Source organism: Stegostoma tigrinum, chromosome 11, assembly GCF_030684315.1.
Source record: "Stegostoma tigrinum isolate sSteTig4 chromosome 11, sSteTig4.hap1, whole genome shotgun sequence".
In the NCBI taxonomy this organism is placed as follows: Eukaryota; Metazoa; Chordata; class Chondrichthyes; order Orectolobiformes; family Stegostomatidae; genus Stegostoma; species Stegostoma tigrinum.
The window spans coordinates 52737976-52755201 of NC_081364.1; the positions used below are offsets into that span (position 1 = coordinate 52737976).

General features: G+C 41.4%; 1 protein-coding gene across 3 annotated transcripts in view; it reads right to left on the reverse strand.

Annotated features, from left to right (window-relative positions):
- The window catches only part of flnbl (filamin B, like), a 135879-nt gene that overhangs the window by 92509 nt on the left and 26144 nt on the right, over positions 1–17226 (reverse strand). For 2 of the 3 annotated variants that reach the window (XM_048547921.2, XM_048547919.2), the window contains exons 2-3: positions 5681–5806; positions 4947–5377 (exon numbers count right to left, since the gene is read on the reverse strand). In XM_048547921.2, the coding sequence (XP_048403878.2) occupies positions 4947–5295 (349 nt within the window). In that variant the 5' untranslated portion in view covers positions 5296–5377; positions 5681–5806. The remainder of the gene's footprint in view (positions 1–4946; positions 5378–5680; positions 5807–17226) is intronic. The other variant, XM_048547920.2, reaches the window with a different exon arrangement.

Here is a 17226-nt window from a genome sequence, read left to right on the forward strand (position 1 = left end):
TCAAGGGTTGGAGAAGGAAAACCCAACATGCCTTTCTTCCTGCCCAAAAGGATAGAAACATTGAGATAATGTCTATAATCTTACTGCTAGAGCCACTGTTCATCCAGAAGGAAGTTCACTTTTGCTTTGACATGCTTGCACTGGTAGCATGCTTCCTGTGGAGGAAAGTGGAGGCTGAACTTGGTCATGCTACAGTTTGTGCTCACGTGAGCAGATCAGAATCACACCAAGCAGGTGGTTGAGGTAGCTAACTGGGCAGAGCCTTGGATGCTGTAATTTGACAAAACATTATAGCAAGACCCAAGTTCTAGAGGTAGATCCTGAGTTGTCCTTTACAGATTGAAGAAAATTTTTGTTAACTGGGATAGCAGTTATTCCTGGAAGTTTAGAGCAGGATTACTGGGAAGATAGTCTGTTTAGACTGCAGACTTTAGAGCAGCTATCACAATAAGTACAATGATAGACATAGCATTGCACATGGGATTTTTGCCTGAAAATTGAGTGGATCCTGGTTAGAGGACAGGTTGCCCTAAGGGTAGAGACATAGACCCAAGGCATGGTTGGACTCTAAACCAGACAAAAAGCCCACAAACTTAACCTAGTCATCATCTTCAATTGGGTCAGACTCAAATGAGGTATTTCTCAAATTTGGGTTGTGCCCACTGAGCTAGCATATGGAAAGGCTTCCAAAACATGGTCATCTTCTGGTGTTTAGGAGACATGAAAGTTGCCTAAAGCAGTTATGAGCCAAAAACTGCAAATTTCATTATCAAAAGCCAAACATGAGCCAAACTGAAGGCATAGAACAAAATCTTGGAATGTTCTAGTAAGCATTAAACAGGATGAATAGATAAATGCATCTTACTACACGAGTGTGGCTGGTCATTTCAGTACAAGAATGACTGTCCTGTGGACAAGATTCACCAACTGGAAAAGCCACAAGCTAGTCGAAACTACTTCTGCTACATCTTGTACACCATGTGTACAAGGTTTGTTTAGGTTAGGATGCAAACCCTCCCGTTTTCAGGTGAAACAAACAGGAAAACATGGCACCATGTGTAACCAACATTAACTTTATCAGTTATGGGTGCTTAGTGGTCAATACCAGAATCTGCAAGGATTCAAATACCTGAAACAATCACAAGGATCAGAGATAAGTACATCTTACATGCAAATATTCCCCCGCCCTAGATCTTTAGTGGTTGTACAAACCCTACTTTTGTACAATCAAAAGCCAATTAGCATACACAGGAGAAAGTAGACTCTTATTGGTCAGTCTGAAGTCAACTTTGGAAAGGAGGGTTCAGAACATGCCCCCATCCATATCAGATAAGGTTGGGGAGGTGAAGAACAAAGTTCTTCAGGAGTGATGATTACAAGATGACCTGTCCTGGACTTCCCACATAAGTGGACAAACAGGACAGCACAGCAATGCATCTTGTCCTCAGGCAGCTCAGGAAATTTGGTATGGCAATAAAGGTGTCAACTTTTCCTGATGCACCACAGAAAAAGTACATAATAGCCTGGCAAATGCTCTACCCAAGACTGCAAGAAACTATAGGAGGTGGTGTGCACAGCCCAGACCACAGAAGCCAACCTTCCATCCACAGACTATTTACATGGCCCACTGCTGCAGAAAGGTGGCCAAAGACCCAATAAACCATGGTAATTACCTCCTACAACTTCTGTCAGAGGATAGAGAAGCCAGATACACATTAGGTTCAGCTACAGCTTCTTTCTGGTTGTTAGACCATTGAATGGACTCTAGCCTCAGATATAGTGTAACCTGTATGCCCTCAGGTCTTTTTGATCTTTACATCCTTTGTTTACTGTGTTCTGCCTGTACTGCTTTAAGCAAAGCTTGTCAATGTAGAGTGACAAATCAATTAGTTACCATAACTGCCAGCAGCTAATGAATTTGGTAATTACTTCTGCCCATTCAGGTAATGCTTAAGTTAGCCAGTCAACATATTTTAGCCTGAAGAGTTAAAAAGCTCCATAAGTCTATATGGAAATGACTTTGGATACAGAAGTCCAAAAACATTTGCTTGTAACAGTCTAACCTCCAAGCACATTGCCCTTTTTCTAGAAATAGAGAAGAATTTTGCACTAAGGTGCATATTTAAGGGTTGGGGCGGGGGGGGAAGCAAAAGACATTTCAGTATGTGAAACAACTAACAATGCAAACAGAAATATGACTGTGAGGAAAGGAGTGGCAATTAATAGCTTAATCTTTACAGGAAAGACAGCTCCACTCAGCAATGACAAACTAAAGTTCATATTTCTTCCCATAAGTTGGGTGATGGAGTCAAATCCAATCAGTACCTGTTATGCTTGTATAGAATAAACTTGAAACTCTACAGTTAGAGTAACAGCACACTTTTCAATCCTCAAGGAGGAATTATGATCCCACCTGAAGAGTATTAGAACAGCTTGTTCAGACAAAGGGACACCTCTAGGGCAGGTGGGATTTGAACAGGCATTCTAGCCCATTGGCAAGAGCACTCAGTGCCCAGGTAACCCAATCCAGAATTGATGCAGTGGATGCAAATTCATGTGCAACAGCATCAGATGTTTACTCTGGAAAAGTTCCCCTCACCTTAGAGTGCAGCCAGCTCAACACTCAGACCATTTAAATTAAAAACATTACTGCAATGGTTTGTAGCATTCTAGCAGATTCAAGAGCATCCTTGAATGTTGACATGCTCTTCAAGAAGATTCAAGTCCTCCAGCTCAAGATATTGGATGATAATGCTGCTGCTATCTGCAGTTCAAGACTTACCAAGGACTAGTTCTATAATTGCTATAATTCTATATTTAGACAGCAGTGAATTGAGGGGAATGTAGGTTATTTTAGGATTATTCCATGGCACAACATCATGCTCTATGCTCACTTCAGAAGTGATTAAGCCAGAAATCCTGTGCTTCTAAAAATTAGAATATCAGCCAAGATCAGGCATCCACAAGGTCATTCAAAGATAGCAGTTGGATGGTACAGTGGAGTAGTGTAAAAACAGTTAACATTTGGCCCTTCTGAAGGGTCAACTGCTTTCTCTCCTTTGATGCTGGCAGGCCTGCCGAGTTTCTCCTTCCACCAAGTAACTGGTTTGTTTTTCTATAATTAGAAACATAGAAGTTGCTATGTTGGGAGGTCAGTATGAAAACATTGATAGTTGCAAGTCGAGGACTATAAATGTAGTCCCATCTGGTTAAAGTGTCATGATGCACTGGAGGATGACAATGTTGTCACATTAGACTAAGTTACTCATAACAATGTAGAATAACTCAGCACCATGTGTGTGTAAACTAAAACTTCAGTGCACATGAAATCTGTAGATTTTTAGAACTAGTAAACCATTCAAGTGAATACAACATTGGGGGGGGGGGGGGGGGAGAAGAATAAAAAGAGCATGGCTGGTAATTTGAGGCAATATCCAAGTTGGTTTTAAAACTAAAACTACTGTAATCTAATACACAAAGTAGACAGTTTTGCAGCACTCATGCTATGATTGAGCTTATTCACACCTTTTAAAAAAGACTGTACTGCATAAATCCCACCTGTTGGTATCCAAAGATTCAAGTGTAAAATGCTTTGTACAAGTCTTGTTTTATCTAACCTTCAACTTTTAAAAAAGCAACTTACTGAAAAAGTCTACTTGGACAATGGAAGTTTGCCAGAGAGTCACTCAATTTTGTAATATAAAAACCCAACACTAGACACCCAGTTGACCAAACAGCAGATTGAAGCATCAGGTCCATGAATAATTGGATAGATCAATCATTTACCATGAATTTAAACAAACAGGTCACTCAAGTTTTCAATGTCACTGTTTAGATGGCCACTTTCCAAATCGCACCCTCCAGCTAATATTTAACCAAATCTTGACTCTAAAAAGCCAGTCCTCTTATGAAAAAAGGAGTGAAGGGACTAAAGTTCAATGCGATTGAATAAAAGATTGTCACCCAAATGCTTCTTACGTGCTGGGGCTCGGCCTCAGTGACGGTGATGTCTGGGATTGCTTTTGGCAGTCTCAGTGGGGAGGCAAAACCTGAGAAAAACCATGCTGAAGTGGGGGCAAAGGGTTAAGTAGTAGTAAGGGAGGGGTTGCAAACGTTCGTTTTAAAAAAATTCAGAAAGCGAAGCAGATTCATTCAATAGAGAGGGACCGTAAGAGTGGGCTCAGACAGGTGAGCGTTTCGCGTTCCTCGTTCCCATAGGAAAATGTCTGCACCTGAAGGTACCACACCCTACTCTAATAGAGGGCTATAGAACCCAAAAGACTGAACTAGATTAGCCAGGATTGAAAAGAAACGGTGCTCTACCTTCCCGATAGCAATGAGATTTTGTTTTACACCCACGAATTCAATTCGGTAAAGCAAAAACGAGTGGCAACTGAGATTTACAAGGTCAACGGGATATACAGCACAATCGAATTTGTCAGCTGGTCATTCGAAGGCTTTTATAATTCGGATGTTGCTGCCTCCGAGATTGCATCCTGCAGCCCCAGAAATAAGCTATAACCGGACGTGTCGGCAAAGCGCAAATTAGTGGCAAGTGGTTTTACTGAGGTAACGCGGTGCGAAGCTGGCCGAACGCAACAGGCCAAGCAGCAGAGGAGGAGCAGGAAAGTTTGACGTTTCGGGTCGGGACCCTTCTTTACAAGTGACCCAGTTTTAAATTCCACGTTATAAAGGCGCTGGCGTGTAGAGAGGCTGCAATAGCTCGCAAGCATGCAACTTTTTGGGGGATCAGGAAGAGATGTTAGTCACCCAGGGATCGAAGCCGCTCGGGGTTTCCTTTTTATTTTAAGAGAAAATTGTATCTACCTGATGGATACAAGGGAGCTGGCGAGCCACAGTCGGCTTTAAGCACAAGAGTCAGCTAAGATGTAAATTTTAACGAAAAAGGTCATGAGAAAGAGGTTGCTAGAAACGTTTGGACTCACCAATAGACACCAACTTGATGTTCTCCCTCTCGAGGAACTCAAGCGCCACAGACACGTTCTCCAGCTGCATTTGCTTGAATGTGGGTCTCTGGTGATACTTGCGGTACATTTTCTTCTGGCTGAGAACCTCGAGCAGGGCGATGAGCCGCAGCCCGTCCGCCAAGTCGGTCTGCAGGTTGTGGATGCGCTTGTTGACACATTTTAGGTGCTCGTTGCACCAGCGGGTGAAGGTGTTCTGCTGGATCCGTTTCCAGGGCGCGTCCTCGGCCAGGTCCTTCTCGGTGGCCGGCATCTCGGCGTCTTTGTCCCCGGGCTGCTCAGGCTCTCTCCTCTGCACATGCGTGTTCATTGCCGCCGCCTCCTCCTATTTAACTCGTTCTCCGTTTCCGGGTTGGCAGCGACTGGCTGCAGCTTTCCCTGGAGCCTCCCTGCTGGAGAACGGAGAGTAACTCTTAACCAATTAGCTCAACACACAGACAGTGGAGCGGCGCACGCGAAATCCGAAGCCGCGCGTCTGCTGCACAAACTCAATGACTCGCTTCTGCTCACCTAAACCAGGATTTAGGGTTTGGGTTAGACCCGAACGATTGCCGGTCGGCGGTTTTCGCCGGGGTAACAGAGGGACTTGCATCTCTTGTGCGGATCGCAGAGAAATGTCATTGGTATTTAAAGGTGTGTGTGTGTGTGTGTGTGTGTACATCATCTATTCCCTTTCTGTCACATTAACAACTCACCGGCACACTCTGCAGATGACTACTCCAAAGGTCCTGGGCAGCAAATGCTGCTGAGCTTTATGGGGCCTCACACCCAATTCCCGCCTCGTGTTGCCCTCACGTCTCGTCCCAGAAACTGTCAGTGGGCTGTAAACAAAAGGAATGCTGTCAGCACCATTCCCCCCTGCTGGCATTGAACCCGCTACAATGTACTTCAGTAAGCAACTGAACACTGAAACAACAAGCTGGGACGTACGTGGATCCCCGCTACACACATCGGCATCTGATTTTCATCAAAAATTTCTACGTTCATTCACAAAACCTGTTCTTCAAATCAGATGGGAAAAGGACAGATGAAAGGAATTATATGAAATACTTTTAAAGAATGTTTGGCCACATAGCCTCTTTGAGTATTGGAGCATGCTTCAAATCTTGAATCTTTTAATGCTTCAGGAACTGACACCAGTGGAAGTTCAGTAATTACTTTGTGCTGCCAGCATAAGAAAATAGGAAATAGGAGCAGGAGTAGGACACTGGCCTGTTTCACCAGTCAATAAGATTATTGTTACACTGATCTTGGCCTCAACTCCACTTTCCTGCCTGTTCCCCATTACCCTTAAATCCCCTACAGTTCAAAATTCTCTTTATCTCAGCCTTGAATGTATTTAGTAACTCAGCCTTCACAGCTCTCCAGGGTAAAGAATTCCAAAGATTCATGACCCTCTGACAGAAGAAATACAACAGGGCTGTGTGAAATCAGCAGTGTGAAATCATGGCACAAGCTTAGTGAGAAAAGCGATTATTTATCTTTAACCCGAAATAATGGCTTGATAGTTCGCTCGAAAAAAAGGTTTCATTTACCTTACAACTGACAAATTAAGAGGTTTTGCCTTTCACTTCAATGGAAATTTTGGAATACTGTTTTAAAACCATCCTAGAAGACAATTGTCAAAAATATTACGTGAGAACAGTGAGGATAGTAAAGTCTGTCAAAAGGGTTTTGGCTTGAATCCTTGTAAAATATTAGTGTCAGATTTTTCTGTAAAATGATTAACGTTGAATAGCATTCTCTTCCCCTTTCCTCCACAATAAGCCCTTTCCCCCACTACCAGCTACTTCATCCAAGCTCATTTCTAAATATCTGATGTTTTTCAAGGCATTGAATAAAGGATTTACAAGACCTCTTCATCATCCTCATTCATCTCATCTTAAACGTATGTATTATTGAGAATACAATGGCTTAATTCTTTACAAAATAACATAGAATTGTTGAGTTACTAGGAAGCCATGCGATCCATTATCTACATGCCTTTCTCCAAATGAGCATCTCACCTAGTAGCATGCTTTCTCCTCATAACCCTGTATATTCTATTCTTTCTTTACAGATAACATTCCAAATACCTTTTGAATGCCTCATCTTGACATGCCTCTACCACAGTTGCAGGAGGCACATTCCAGATTTTAGCCACTCATTGTGTTGCAATTCCCTTCAATCTCTGTCCTCCCATTCTCGACTGTTGCATCAATAGGAACAGATTTGCCCTTATCTGTTCTGTGCAGACTGATCGTGATTTTGAAAGCCTGCATCAAAACTCCTCTCAGCCATTTTTTATGCAAAGAAAATACGTCCCACTTGTCCAATCTGTCTGAATAGATATGTCACTACATAACAAATATTGTCACTGAGCTAAGATGTTGGTAGATGAAAAACAAGGGCCCACAGTTTAACCCAACTGGCCCAGCAGAATATGGCAGATGAACTACTGAAATAATGCAAATAAACTGAGTGCTCTGTTTCTACTGGAAACCTGCTGATTACCATTTTAACTTCGGAAATGGAACTACTGGTAAACAAACTGAAGGAAACAGACTGGTGCCTCATTACTAACTGGAAATCAGAGTCTTTGGATGGTCAGCAAAAGGTCATCGGCATGTTGCCAGAGCTGCTCTGTATTTACAGCATCTTCTTTATTTATGTCAGATTTCTAGCTTTCGCTTTGTTTTGGTCTCATCTTAGGATATTATTAAGGGCCTGCTATAATTTTTATTTAGACAGGTCAGTAGTCCAGCAACAAACCCATCAACTTCCTGTGTAGAACCAAATGGCTGGCAGGATTTAAATTAGCGCTGACAGTTACGATACCATATGTTCCATTCGGGGGTAGTAAAGAAGTTTTTAGTCTTCTATCCATGCCAAACTGGCCCGGACTAAAATTGCAATCCTCATAACTATATGCTAAAATTCTCTTGGTAATCCTTTACACCTGACTGCTTCAAAATCCTTCCTCAAATGTCCGCATGAAACCTTTGTCTCTGAACAGTTTGTCCCACCCTTAATCATTCATGCGTTTCACCTGAAGTCCACAATTTCTTTTGCAAAAGGTACCTTGTGATAATTAATTATCTTGCAGGACCTATATAAAAGCTATTGGAACTCGACTGTACTACAGTGCATTTCTCAGAATATTTTAAAGCTTTTAACCCTTCAAGTCAGTTTCAGGTTTCAAATCACAAAACTACTTCTTTTCAATAACATCTGGCAAGCATTATGCTTGCACAGCTCATTACAGCTGTGTAAAAAAGGTATGAATTTGTGTTGTGCCTACAATTACTCAATCAGTAAATTCCCCAAAGGATGAAGCTTAGACAGTAGGCAGGCTGCTTTCCACAGAAAAGAAGAAAAATCAAAAGGGAACAGTCACCTCAGGCTGTTTTTATGTACTTTCTTAAACTACATTTTGCATACAGGTCACTTGCTAGATCTCCCTATTGGATCAAAGTTTAGTGAGACATACCAAAGGGAATAAGAAAGTTACACAACAATTACTGAAAAACTAACAATTAGACAAAAATTTGGAATAAGTGATTTCAGACATGTTTCTGATGGTCAGCATGAACACATTGTAGTATCAGATCACCAAATAGGATTTCTTTAAAATAAAAAAAACACCTTGTAATAAATCTATTAAATCTTACAGTGCAGAGGGAAGCTACTTGGCCAAGATTCCTGTCCCACGTCTTGGAAAAGACCCATTTAATTAGCCACACTTATCAACAGTCCTTCAAATATTTTCTTTTCAAAAGTAAATTCAATACACTGCAGAATTTAGTTCTCAAAAGTAAGCACTCAATCTGCTTCCACCACCTTGGCAATGGAATCCAGACCATAACTGCAAAAAGTAACTTATCATTTGCCCCTTGTATTTTTTCCCAATTATATTAGTGACCTTTGGTTACTGATATATCTTCCAGTGGAAACACTATGTATTTGTGTTCTCTAGAAATGCCTTTGTTGCTGGCAGACCTCCATCCACACAGCATGGTGAGGATAGCACTACAAGTGGCTGAAAATCTCTTTGCAGCGTGCTTTAATCAGACTGGAGCAGGAGACCTTTTCAACATCTTAAAACTTTGCCATCTACTGTTGTATAAGGGGACGCCATTGAATTCTGCCTACAAAGGTGGACAGCACGTGGCTCAGTGGTTAGCACTGCAGCTTCACAGCACCAGGGACCCAGGTTCGATTCCAGCCTTGGGCGACTGTCTGTTTGGAATTTACACATTCTCCCTGTGTCTGCGTGGGTTTCCTCTGGGTGTTCTGGTCTCCTCCCACAGACCAAAGATGTGCAAGATATGTGGATTGGCCATGCTAAATTGCCTGTATTGTTCAGGAGTGTGTGAGTTATAGGGGGATATGTTTGGGTGGGATGCTCCGAGGGTCAGTGTGGACTTGTTGGGCAGAAGGGCTTGTTTCCACCCTGTAGGGATTCTGTCGATCGATCTAAATACATTGTATTCTCTCTTTCCATTGATGAAACAAATGAAGTGGGCATGTGACTTGACCAGAACTGTAGCCTTCTCCACAGTGCAGGGTACCATTGACTGCATGCAAGTTGCTAAACTGGCATCACAGTTAAAGTCTCAGATGAACTGCAATGTACACCAGTGTACAGCTATATCAGTATTCATGCAGGTCAATGCCTGGTATCCTGGCAGCAGTCATGATACCTGTATTCTCTGCCAGTCAACTGTTCCATGGGCTTTTGAGCCACCTTGGAAAACCAGACGGTTTATATCTGCTGACCACCCGGCTCAGGACTCTGTTGCACAAAACACGTACACCTGGATAGCATGCAGATAAGAAATGCAACATTGTCATATGAAACATCATCGTCAAGTGAATTATTGAGTTGCTTAGCAATGTCTCCATTACATTTTATGCTCTGAGTCACGCCTACTGTACTCTCCAAAGCCATCTGTCATGGTTAGTCATTGTCTGCTGCATCATGCAGAACCTCGGCATTACAATAGCGTAGCCCTTGTTAACAGCTCTAAAACAAGCAGCTAAGGAGAATGAAAGAGTGAGCCATATCCCTTTCTGTTGGGTTGTCCATAAACAGCTCATTTGACTACCCCACAGTAAATGCAAGCCAAATTACCATTCACCAATAATCTCACACTTTCTTTTCACCCCGTTACAGGTAAAAATGTTCTCTTGGCCACAAACTCAAATAAAAGCCACCACAAAATCAACATTGGATGAATTGTTTAATCAAGTAAATTCACAATGTTCCCGCCTCCTGACTCTTCAAAGCCTTCACTACTTATAAAGGCATAAGTGAAAAAAATGTTGTAATAATGTCCACTTCCTGGATGAGAGCCACTCCAACAACACTGAAGAAAGACAACTTTCCAGGTTCAAACAATCCATTTTACTGACACCTCATCCACCGGCATAAACATTCATTCCCTCCACTACTGGCTACAGTGTGTTCAATCTATAAAACTCACCAAGGCATCTTGGCCTCTGTTAACAGCATCATCTAATTGCAAACCTCTATCTGCTTTAAGGGCAAGGGCAGCAAGTGATTGAGAAGACTACTGCCTGGGTGTTCCTCCAGTCACACACCATTCTGACTTGGAAATATATCAACGTTCCTTCACTGTCACTGAGTCAAAATCCTCATACTAACTCCATATCAGCATTGTGGAATATTTTTACCATGTGGCTTGCAGATGGTCAAAATATTGCTTCAGTACCACCTTCTTCGGGGCAATTAGGATCTGGCAATACATGGTGTCCAGTAATAAAAGAAAGGGAGTGAAGAGATGAGATGGGAAATTGAGACGTGCATGCGGTTAATGATTCATTTTTATGGCATTTGAAAATGTATTCACCAACCATGACTATTGAAACTGTCATTGGACTATTTGCGGCATTGCATCCAGGTTCTTGGGATGTTAATCACCACAATTTTCGACACCCACTGCTTTTTGCAGGATCTCTTTAAATGGCTTCCAGATCTCCTTTGGACAGAGGATTTCTCTCCTCTTATTGTCTCCCCTCTAGTTCATTTCCTGTACCAGGCCCCCCTGGAAAAATTACAGGTAACTTTGCAGCACATTCGCTTCCCTGTTGAGATGATTGTTCATACTTCTGCTCTCCCAGCCACATCCAGCACTTTCCCTTTAGGAAATGCAGCTGACTTTAAATTGTGCAGGGTAACATTTACTGGTGCTAGTATATTACAACAGTGAATGCACTGCTTAAGTGTTCAGCGATGCACAAGTATACTGAACCTGTAGCTGTACAAGTTAAACATTGTAATGAGCAGCAGAACAAAGTTTGTATTTTATCAAATTTCACCACCTTTGTTTTTAAAGTGTTGAGAACGTGCAAATTCTACAAACACAGCTACCTGGATAGTAATTTTATCTTTGTTGGGTTGTGCCCAAATACAATATATGAAAACAACTGGTGGGGCACTGACTCACTCTGATATAAACTGAAAAGGATATACATTACAAAGCCTTAACCACAAGGACACATTTAAACTTATTGATATTGGCAGGTTAATATTTAGGCTGCTTATCTTATCTACAAACATTCTGCTTCTAAGTATCTTTTTTCTTCTGTACTGATTGGCTTGAAAAGCAAGTAATTCAATATGTGCAAGCCATATTATAATATCAACACGGAAAGAAGCTCAGAAGCAAAGCTAGAAGAGTAACAGTGGCAGTTTTATCAGGTTCAAAATTCTGAAATATGAGCTCCATTTCTTTTCAGAGTGCAAGACCCGAAGGTAGATGACGTCAACTAAGCCCTTAAGGCTAATACAAAGCATGGAGATCATACTTTAGGAGTAAAGGCCACACCTTGTTCTGTTGAATGAAACCCGACTTGAATCTAAAAGCTTCCACAGCGACAAGAATATTGAACAATGTCTGGTTCAAAAACAGTCATGCATTTTACACAGCCTTTACAAAAAATCTCTTTATTACTCACCGTGTGGGCAGAGCGCCTTTGATGCTTGTTTTAAACTTTTAGTACAAGGAACTGCTTACAAACAGCAGGGAGAGTTTTACAAATGTGCACTCCTGCTGCAAAGCTTCACGTAGCAGTCGTCTGTATTGTCAGCAGGCCTTTGCAGGATTTTCCAGCCATTAAAATTAATAGATGTCAAATTCTGCAAACGTGCTGACATTTGACCTCTGTGCTAAAATTTCCAGTATTTCTTCTTGGCATAAGCACACACTCAGCAAAGCTGGGTCCATCCTTCTGAAAAACACAGTGTCAGTTTCCAAAAGGAATTGCTGTCATTGGAGAAAAAGTATTTAAAATGGTATACCACCACAGAAGTAAGGACTGACAGGGATTAGCACTGCTGCCTCACAGCCCAGGACCAGGGCTGGATTCCAGCCTTGGGTGACTCTCTGGAGTCTGCACATTCTCCCAGTGTCTGCACGGATTTCCACCGACTGCTCCGGTTTCCCCACAAAGTCCAAAGATTTGCAGGTTAGGTAGACTGGCCATACTAAATTGCCCATTGTGTCCAGGGAAAAGCAAGGTAGGTGGATTGACCACAATAAATACAGGGTTACAGGGGCAAGGTGGGAGGCTGGGTTTGCGGGGGTGGGGGGATGACTCTTTGGAGAAGCAGTGCAGACTCAATGGGCCCATTTTCTCTCCTCTTGTTCATCTTCTGCACTAGGGCCCCCAGTAAGAATTACAGGTAACTTTGCAGCACATTCTCTTCCCTCTTCCCTCTCTTCTATCTGCACTGTAACGATTCTATAAGTGAATTTCACTTCAGATGTGCTCCTTCTCACCAATCTCACCTCCCCTTTGTGGCAGCTACCGTCAGGGTCACCATCCCCTGTGCCCATGTAACCAACCTCAAACCAGACAGCACGTGGAGGGCAGTATGAGACCAGGAAAAAAAACCCCATCACTTCAATTATAGATCCTTGAAAAAGGAATACCCAAAATGCTCATAAGAGCAATAAAGGCTGTCAGATTTGGGCCTTCTGGAAGCTTTCTAAAAATAGTGGCTAGGAGATCTCCAGCCCAAATGTGTATTCTGTTGGCCATGTAAAATAAAACAATTGCTACTGTTTCAGAGCCTGAAGATGTTTGCTATCCACCTCTTCTCAGATTCTCCAATCTGTAGCTGCTGGGTATACTCATTTAGGGCTGCTGCTCCCATTCTGTTTCCTCCTCTGACAGATAGAGACTCAAAATGAAGAAAGGTTTGAGGCCCTATCATTCCGTCTGGATTTGCTTGTAATTAACTTGTAATACTTGTGAATGTTCTAGATGTTAAACCACTCCAGAGAAATCCCCTGTCCCATGCATGAAATATAACGGGAACATACAGCCAGCATAATAGGTCTCCATCCCTTTTCTCCATTTTGTTCCTAGTCCATTTATTAGCACCATATCCACAAACATTCACCAATGCTCAGTAGCAGCAGAACGTACCATCCACAAGATACACTGAAGAAATTCACCAAAGCCTCCTAGATGGCACCTTCCAAACAAACAACAACACCAAATATTGAAGGATAAGGCAACAGAAAAATGGAAATACCACCATCTGCAAGTTCTCCTCCAAGCTATTCATCACACAGCCTTGGAAATATAACCCCATTCCTTCAGTGTCACTGGGTGACATCATGGAACTCTGTCCCTCATAGCATTATGAGTGTACGAACATCAAATGGACTGCAGTGATTCAAGAAAACATCTCACTACCACCTTCAAGGGTAACTAGAGATGAGCCCAGCTAGGAATGCCTACATCCCCTGAATGAATAAAACAAAACTTCCAGTGAGGCAGAGGTAAATTGACATGAATGATACATGGACAAATGTTACATAGTCTGTGCTACCGCTGGGATCACTTCATAGATTCCCCATGATTCAGAAACTGCTATCTGATGAATTAAGCTAAATGACACAATAAAATATTCCAGCATTTAAAGACAGGCCAGCAAGACGGTAACTCTTATGAAAAACATGTCTTGTAGGAATTTTCCAAGTAAAGATGGTGCATAATATGAATGGGTTAAAGTAAAATGTTTGAAATGTCAAGTAAATAATCTGGGAATATGAGACAAGAAAAATTGACTGTATAATTGTACAGACTATAAGAAGAAATATGACAATATTTCCACAAATTATATTCATTGCAAAGTTAGCACATTCCGAAATCAAAGTTGACCATATGTCCAACTTAAAGCAAGACTCTTAGTCCTATATTCCTCCATTGTTAGATCACTACATACTTTAGTACTGAAGCTGTTGAAAATGTGAAAATTCCTCAGCAAATAATAGCCCATTCCTTTCAAAAACTCACAAAAAGCACTGTCCTCTCTTAACCAAATACATTGAGGACAGAGTGGGGAGGCCAGTCTAAAAAAAGAACTGTAACAACATTATCTGTAGAACATAGCTTGTCATTTGGCATCCTTTGATCTAAGTCCGACACATTACTTTCCTTCTATTTTCTACACCTTAATTACATGATAAACTGACTTATAATTATGCGGGAATTAAGCATTAAACCTGATGCTGTACTCCAAATTTTACTTCTAAAGGTAAATTTTGCCATTTAAGTTCACATAACTACAACTACAATGAAGTCTTAAAAATCCATGTATAAATAACATATGTAATAGCTGGACCAAGCCTTGGATGTCATTTATGTACATCAACTATACAATATTTACCCCAAAGTTTATAATACTATCCTAAACTTTCAGCCAGATTGTTTACAGGTCTTAAAGACCTGAGGAAGACTTTTATCTAGTTCATAGAATCCCAACAGTGTGGAAATAGGCCGTTTGGCCAACAAGTCCCAACCAACCTCCGAAGAGCATTCCAAGCCAGTTCCTTCTCCAAACCCTTTCCTTATAAACTTGCAGTTCCCATGACTAACACACCTAGCCTATACATCCCTGACCTCTTTGGGCCAATTTAGCATGACCAATCCAACTGACCACACATCTCTGCACAGTGGGAGGAAACTGGAGCACACGAAGGAAACTCACACGGACACAGGGAGCGTGTGCAGACTCCACACAGACAGTCACCCGAGGGTGGAATCGAGCCCGAGTTTCTGCCGCTGTGAGGCAACAGTGCTGGCCACTGACCCACCATGCCGCCCTCAAGTGCAACGACCTTTGACGTTTTCCTGTATTGAAGGTGCTATAAATATACAAGTTGTCTTTACAGGAAGATTGCTTCAAGTTTTACATGAACCAAAATAAAAATGTCCAATGTTGAGGTTGGTTGGCTTGTCGAGCTGGTTCCTTGTTTCGTTACCATGCTGGGTAACATCCTCAGTGCAGCATCCAATAAAGCAACATGAACACCAACTGGCTACAAAAAGACACAAGCAATACTCACTCATCTCAATCCACATGGATGAGGAGAACCACGACTTCGAAATCCCGGGACAAGCTAGGCAGAGACAGGCACAAGAATACCTAGAGGCCTGGCACTCCACGAAGCATGCTATTAATAAACACATTGAACTGGGCTCTATATACTTCCCACTGCAAAGGAAAACTGAAGGCTTCATCAGATGCTGCATTGAGGATGGTACCCAGCATGGTAATGAAATGTCTGCGAAACAAGAAACCAACTTGGCGATCCAACCAACCTTAACACCCACAACCCGAACTACAAATCTACGCCAAAACCTTAAATGTCCAATTTACCTGACCTTTGTCATAATTAGATATTTCTGATGAATATTACCACTGGGTGAAATATCTATAAGACTTCTACGATTATAAGTTAAAATATTAAGAATTGCATCACGAAAAACTACATGTAAAAAAGCATGTAAAAAGTAAGGAATTCTAAAAAATGAAAGTAAATTAGCATTCCACTTGGAGAGAGATAATAGGAACTGCAGATGCTGTGTTCATCCAGCTCCACACGTTGTTATCGAGCATTCCACTTGGCATTGGTTACCAGAAAATACAGTTTTAGGAAGGGAATTAGGTAGAATATTCATGCAAAAGGGTTGATGGAAGCAAACTCAATGGTAATTTTCAAAAGCAAATTTGATCTGTACTTGAAAAGGAAAATTTTGAAATGCTATGGAGAAAGACCAAGGGAGAGGGTTTAATTGGATGGCTCTTTCAAAATTCTGGCACAGTAACAATGGGCAGAATGACTTCCTTCTGCGCTGGGAGATTCTGAAGTGTTTCTATTCAATTAGCACTGCACTTCAAAGAATTTCTGTTCACCCCCAGTATCTTATTTAAAACCACAATTGCTCAGTTGCTAGCAAATACATCAGTGAGGTAAAGATGGCACACATTAGGACACAAGATGTCACAAGATTCTTTGTGTTTCTGTGTAGGTTGGTTTGGAAACTTAGAAACACTGTCAAGCTAGATGGTAATATAATTGTTAATATGATAAAATGACACAAGTCAGGGCATGCTCCTGTCACAAAATTGACTGCTTAGATTCATTCACTGATTGGGCAACTTGACTCCGAAGGCCAGTAGAAATGACACATAGGTTCTTGCATTAATGCAGCTAAGCTTGAGGAATACAACCAGAACAAAGTAGAATCAACTCTAACTGCACCTAAATTACAGTGCAAATAATCTGAGAATGCTGCTGGTGTTGGTGGGAAAGATGTGCTATTTTCCCCACAAAACATTATACACCTTAATAACCCCAATCTTCACAGACATCAAATATATTTACAGTAGCTAAAAATGCTAACACTGGAAAGAGATAGGCAATACACCACTACTTTTTAATGGTCTAACAAATTTGTGTGCAGAATCTAACTGGCCTCAGATGTACTACCCATATGTGTAGTGAATAAGCCTCTTGCTTTGTATGTAGAAAGAAGAGTAGGTCACTTCCCTACATGTAGAAGAGTGTGGCTGATCTGTATTTTAATTCTTTTCACGTGCTTTGCTTTTGTATCTTGGTAAACTTGTAACTAGCAAAAAGCTAACAAGTGTAAATAATTCATAAAAGCATCCACTGCTTTTTGCTAAAAAGTTCTTCAGATAGGGGAAGATAGAAATGTGGAACTGTTCTGCATCCTCTTTCCTGATTTGTGGATTTTGATTTTAAGGTTATATCTTATGTAAGGACTGCTCCTGGATGCCTACTGCTTAACTCAAGAGCAAAATTAACAGGAACTTGTGAACATTGTCTGAAGGATAATGTCAGATACAAGGTGAATTAATATATTCAAAAGATGAGAAAAGCACATTTTACAAATTTAAAACTGGGTGTCTGTTATC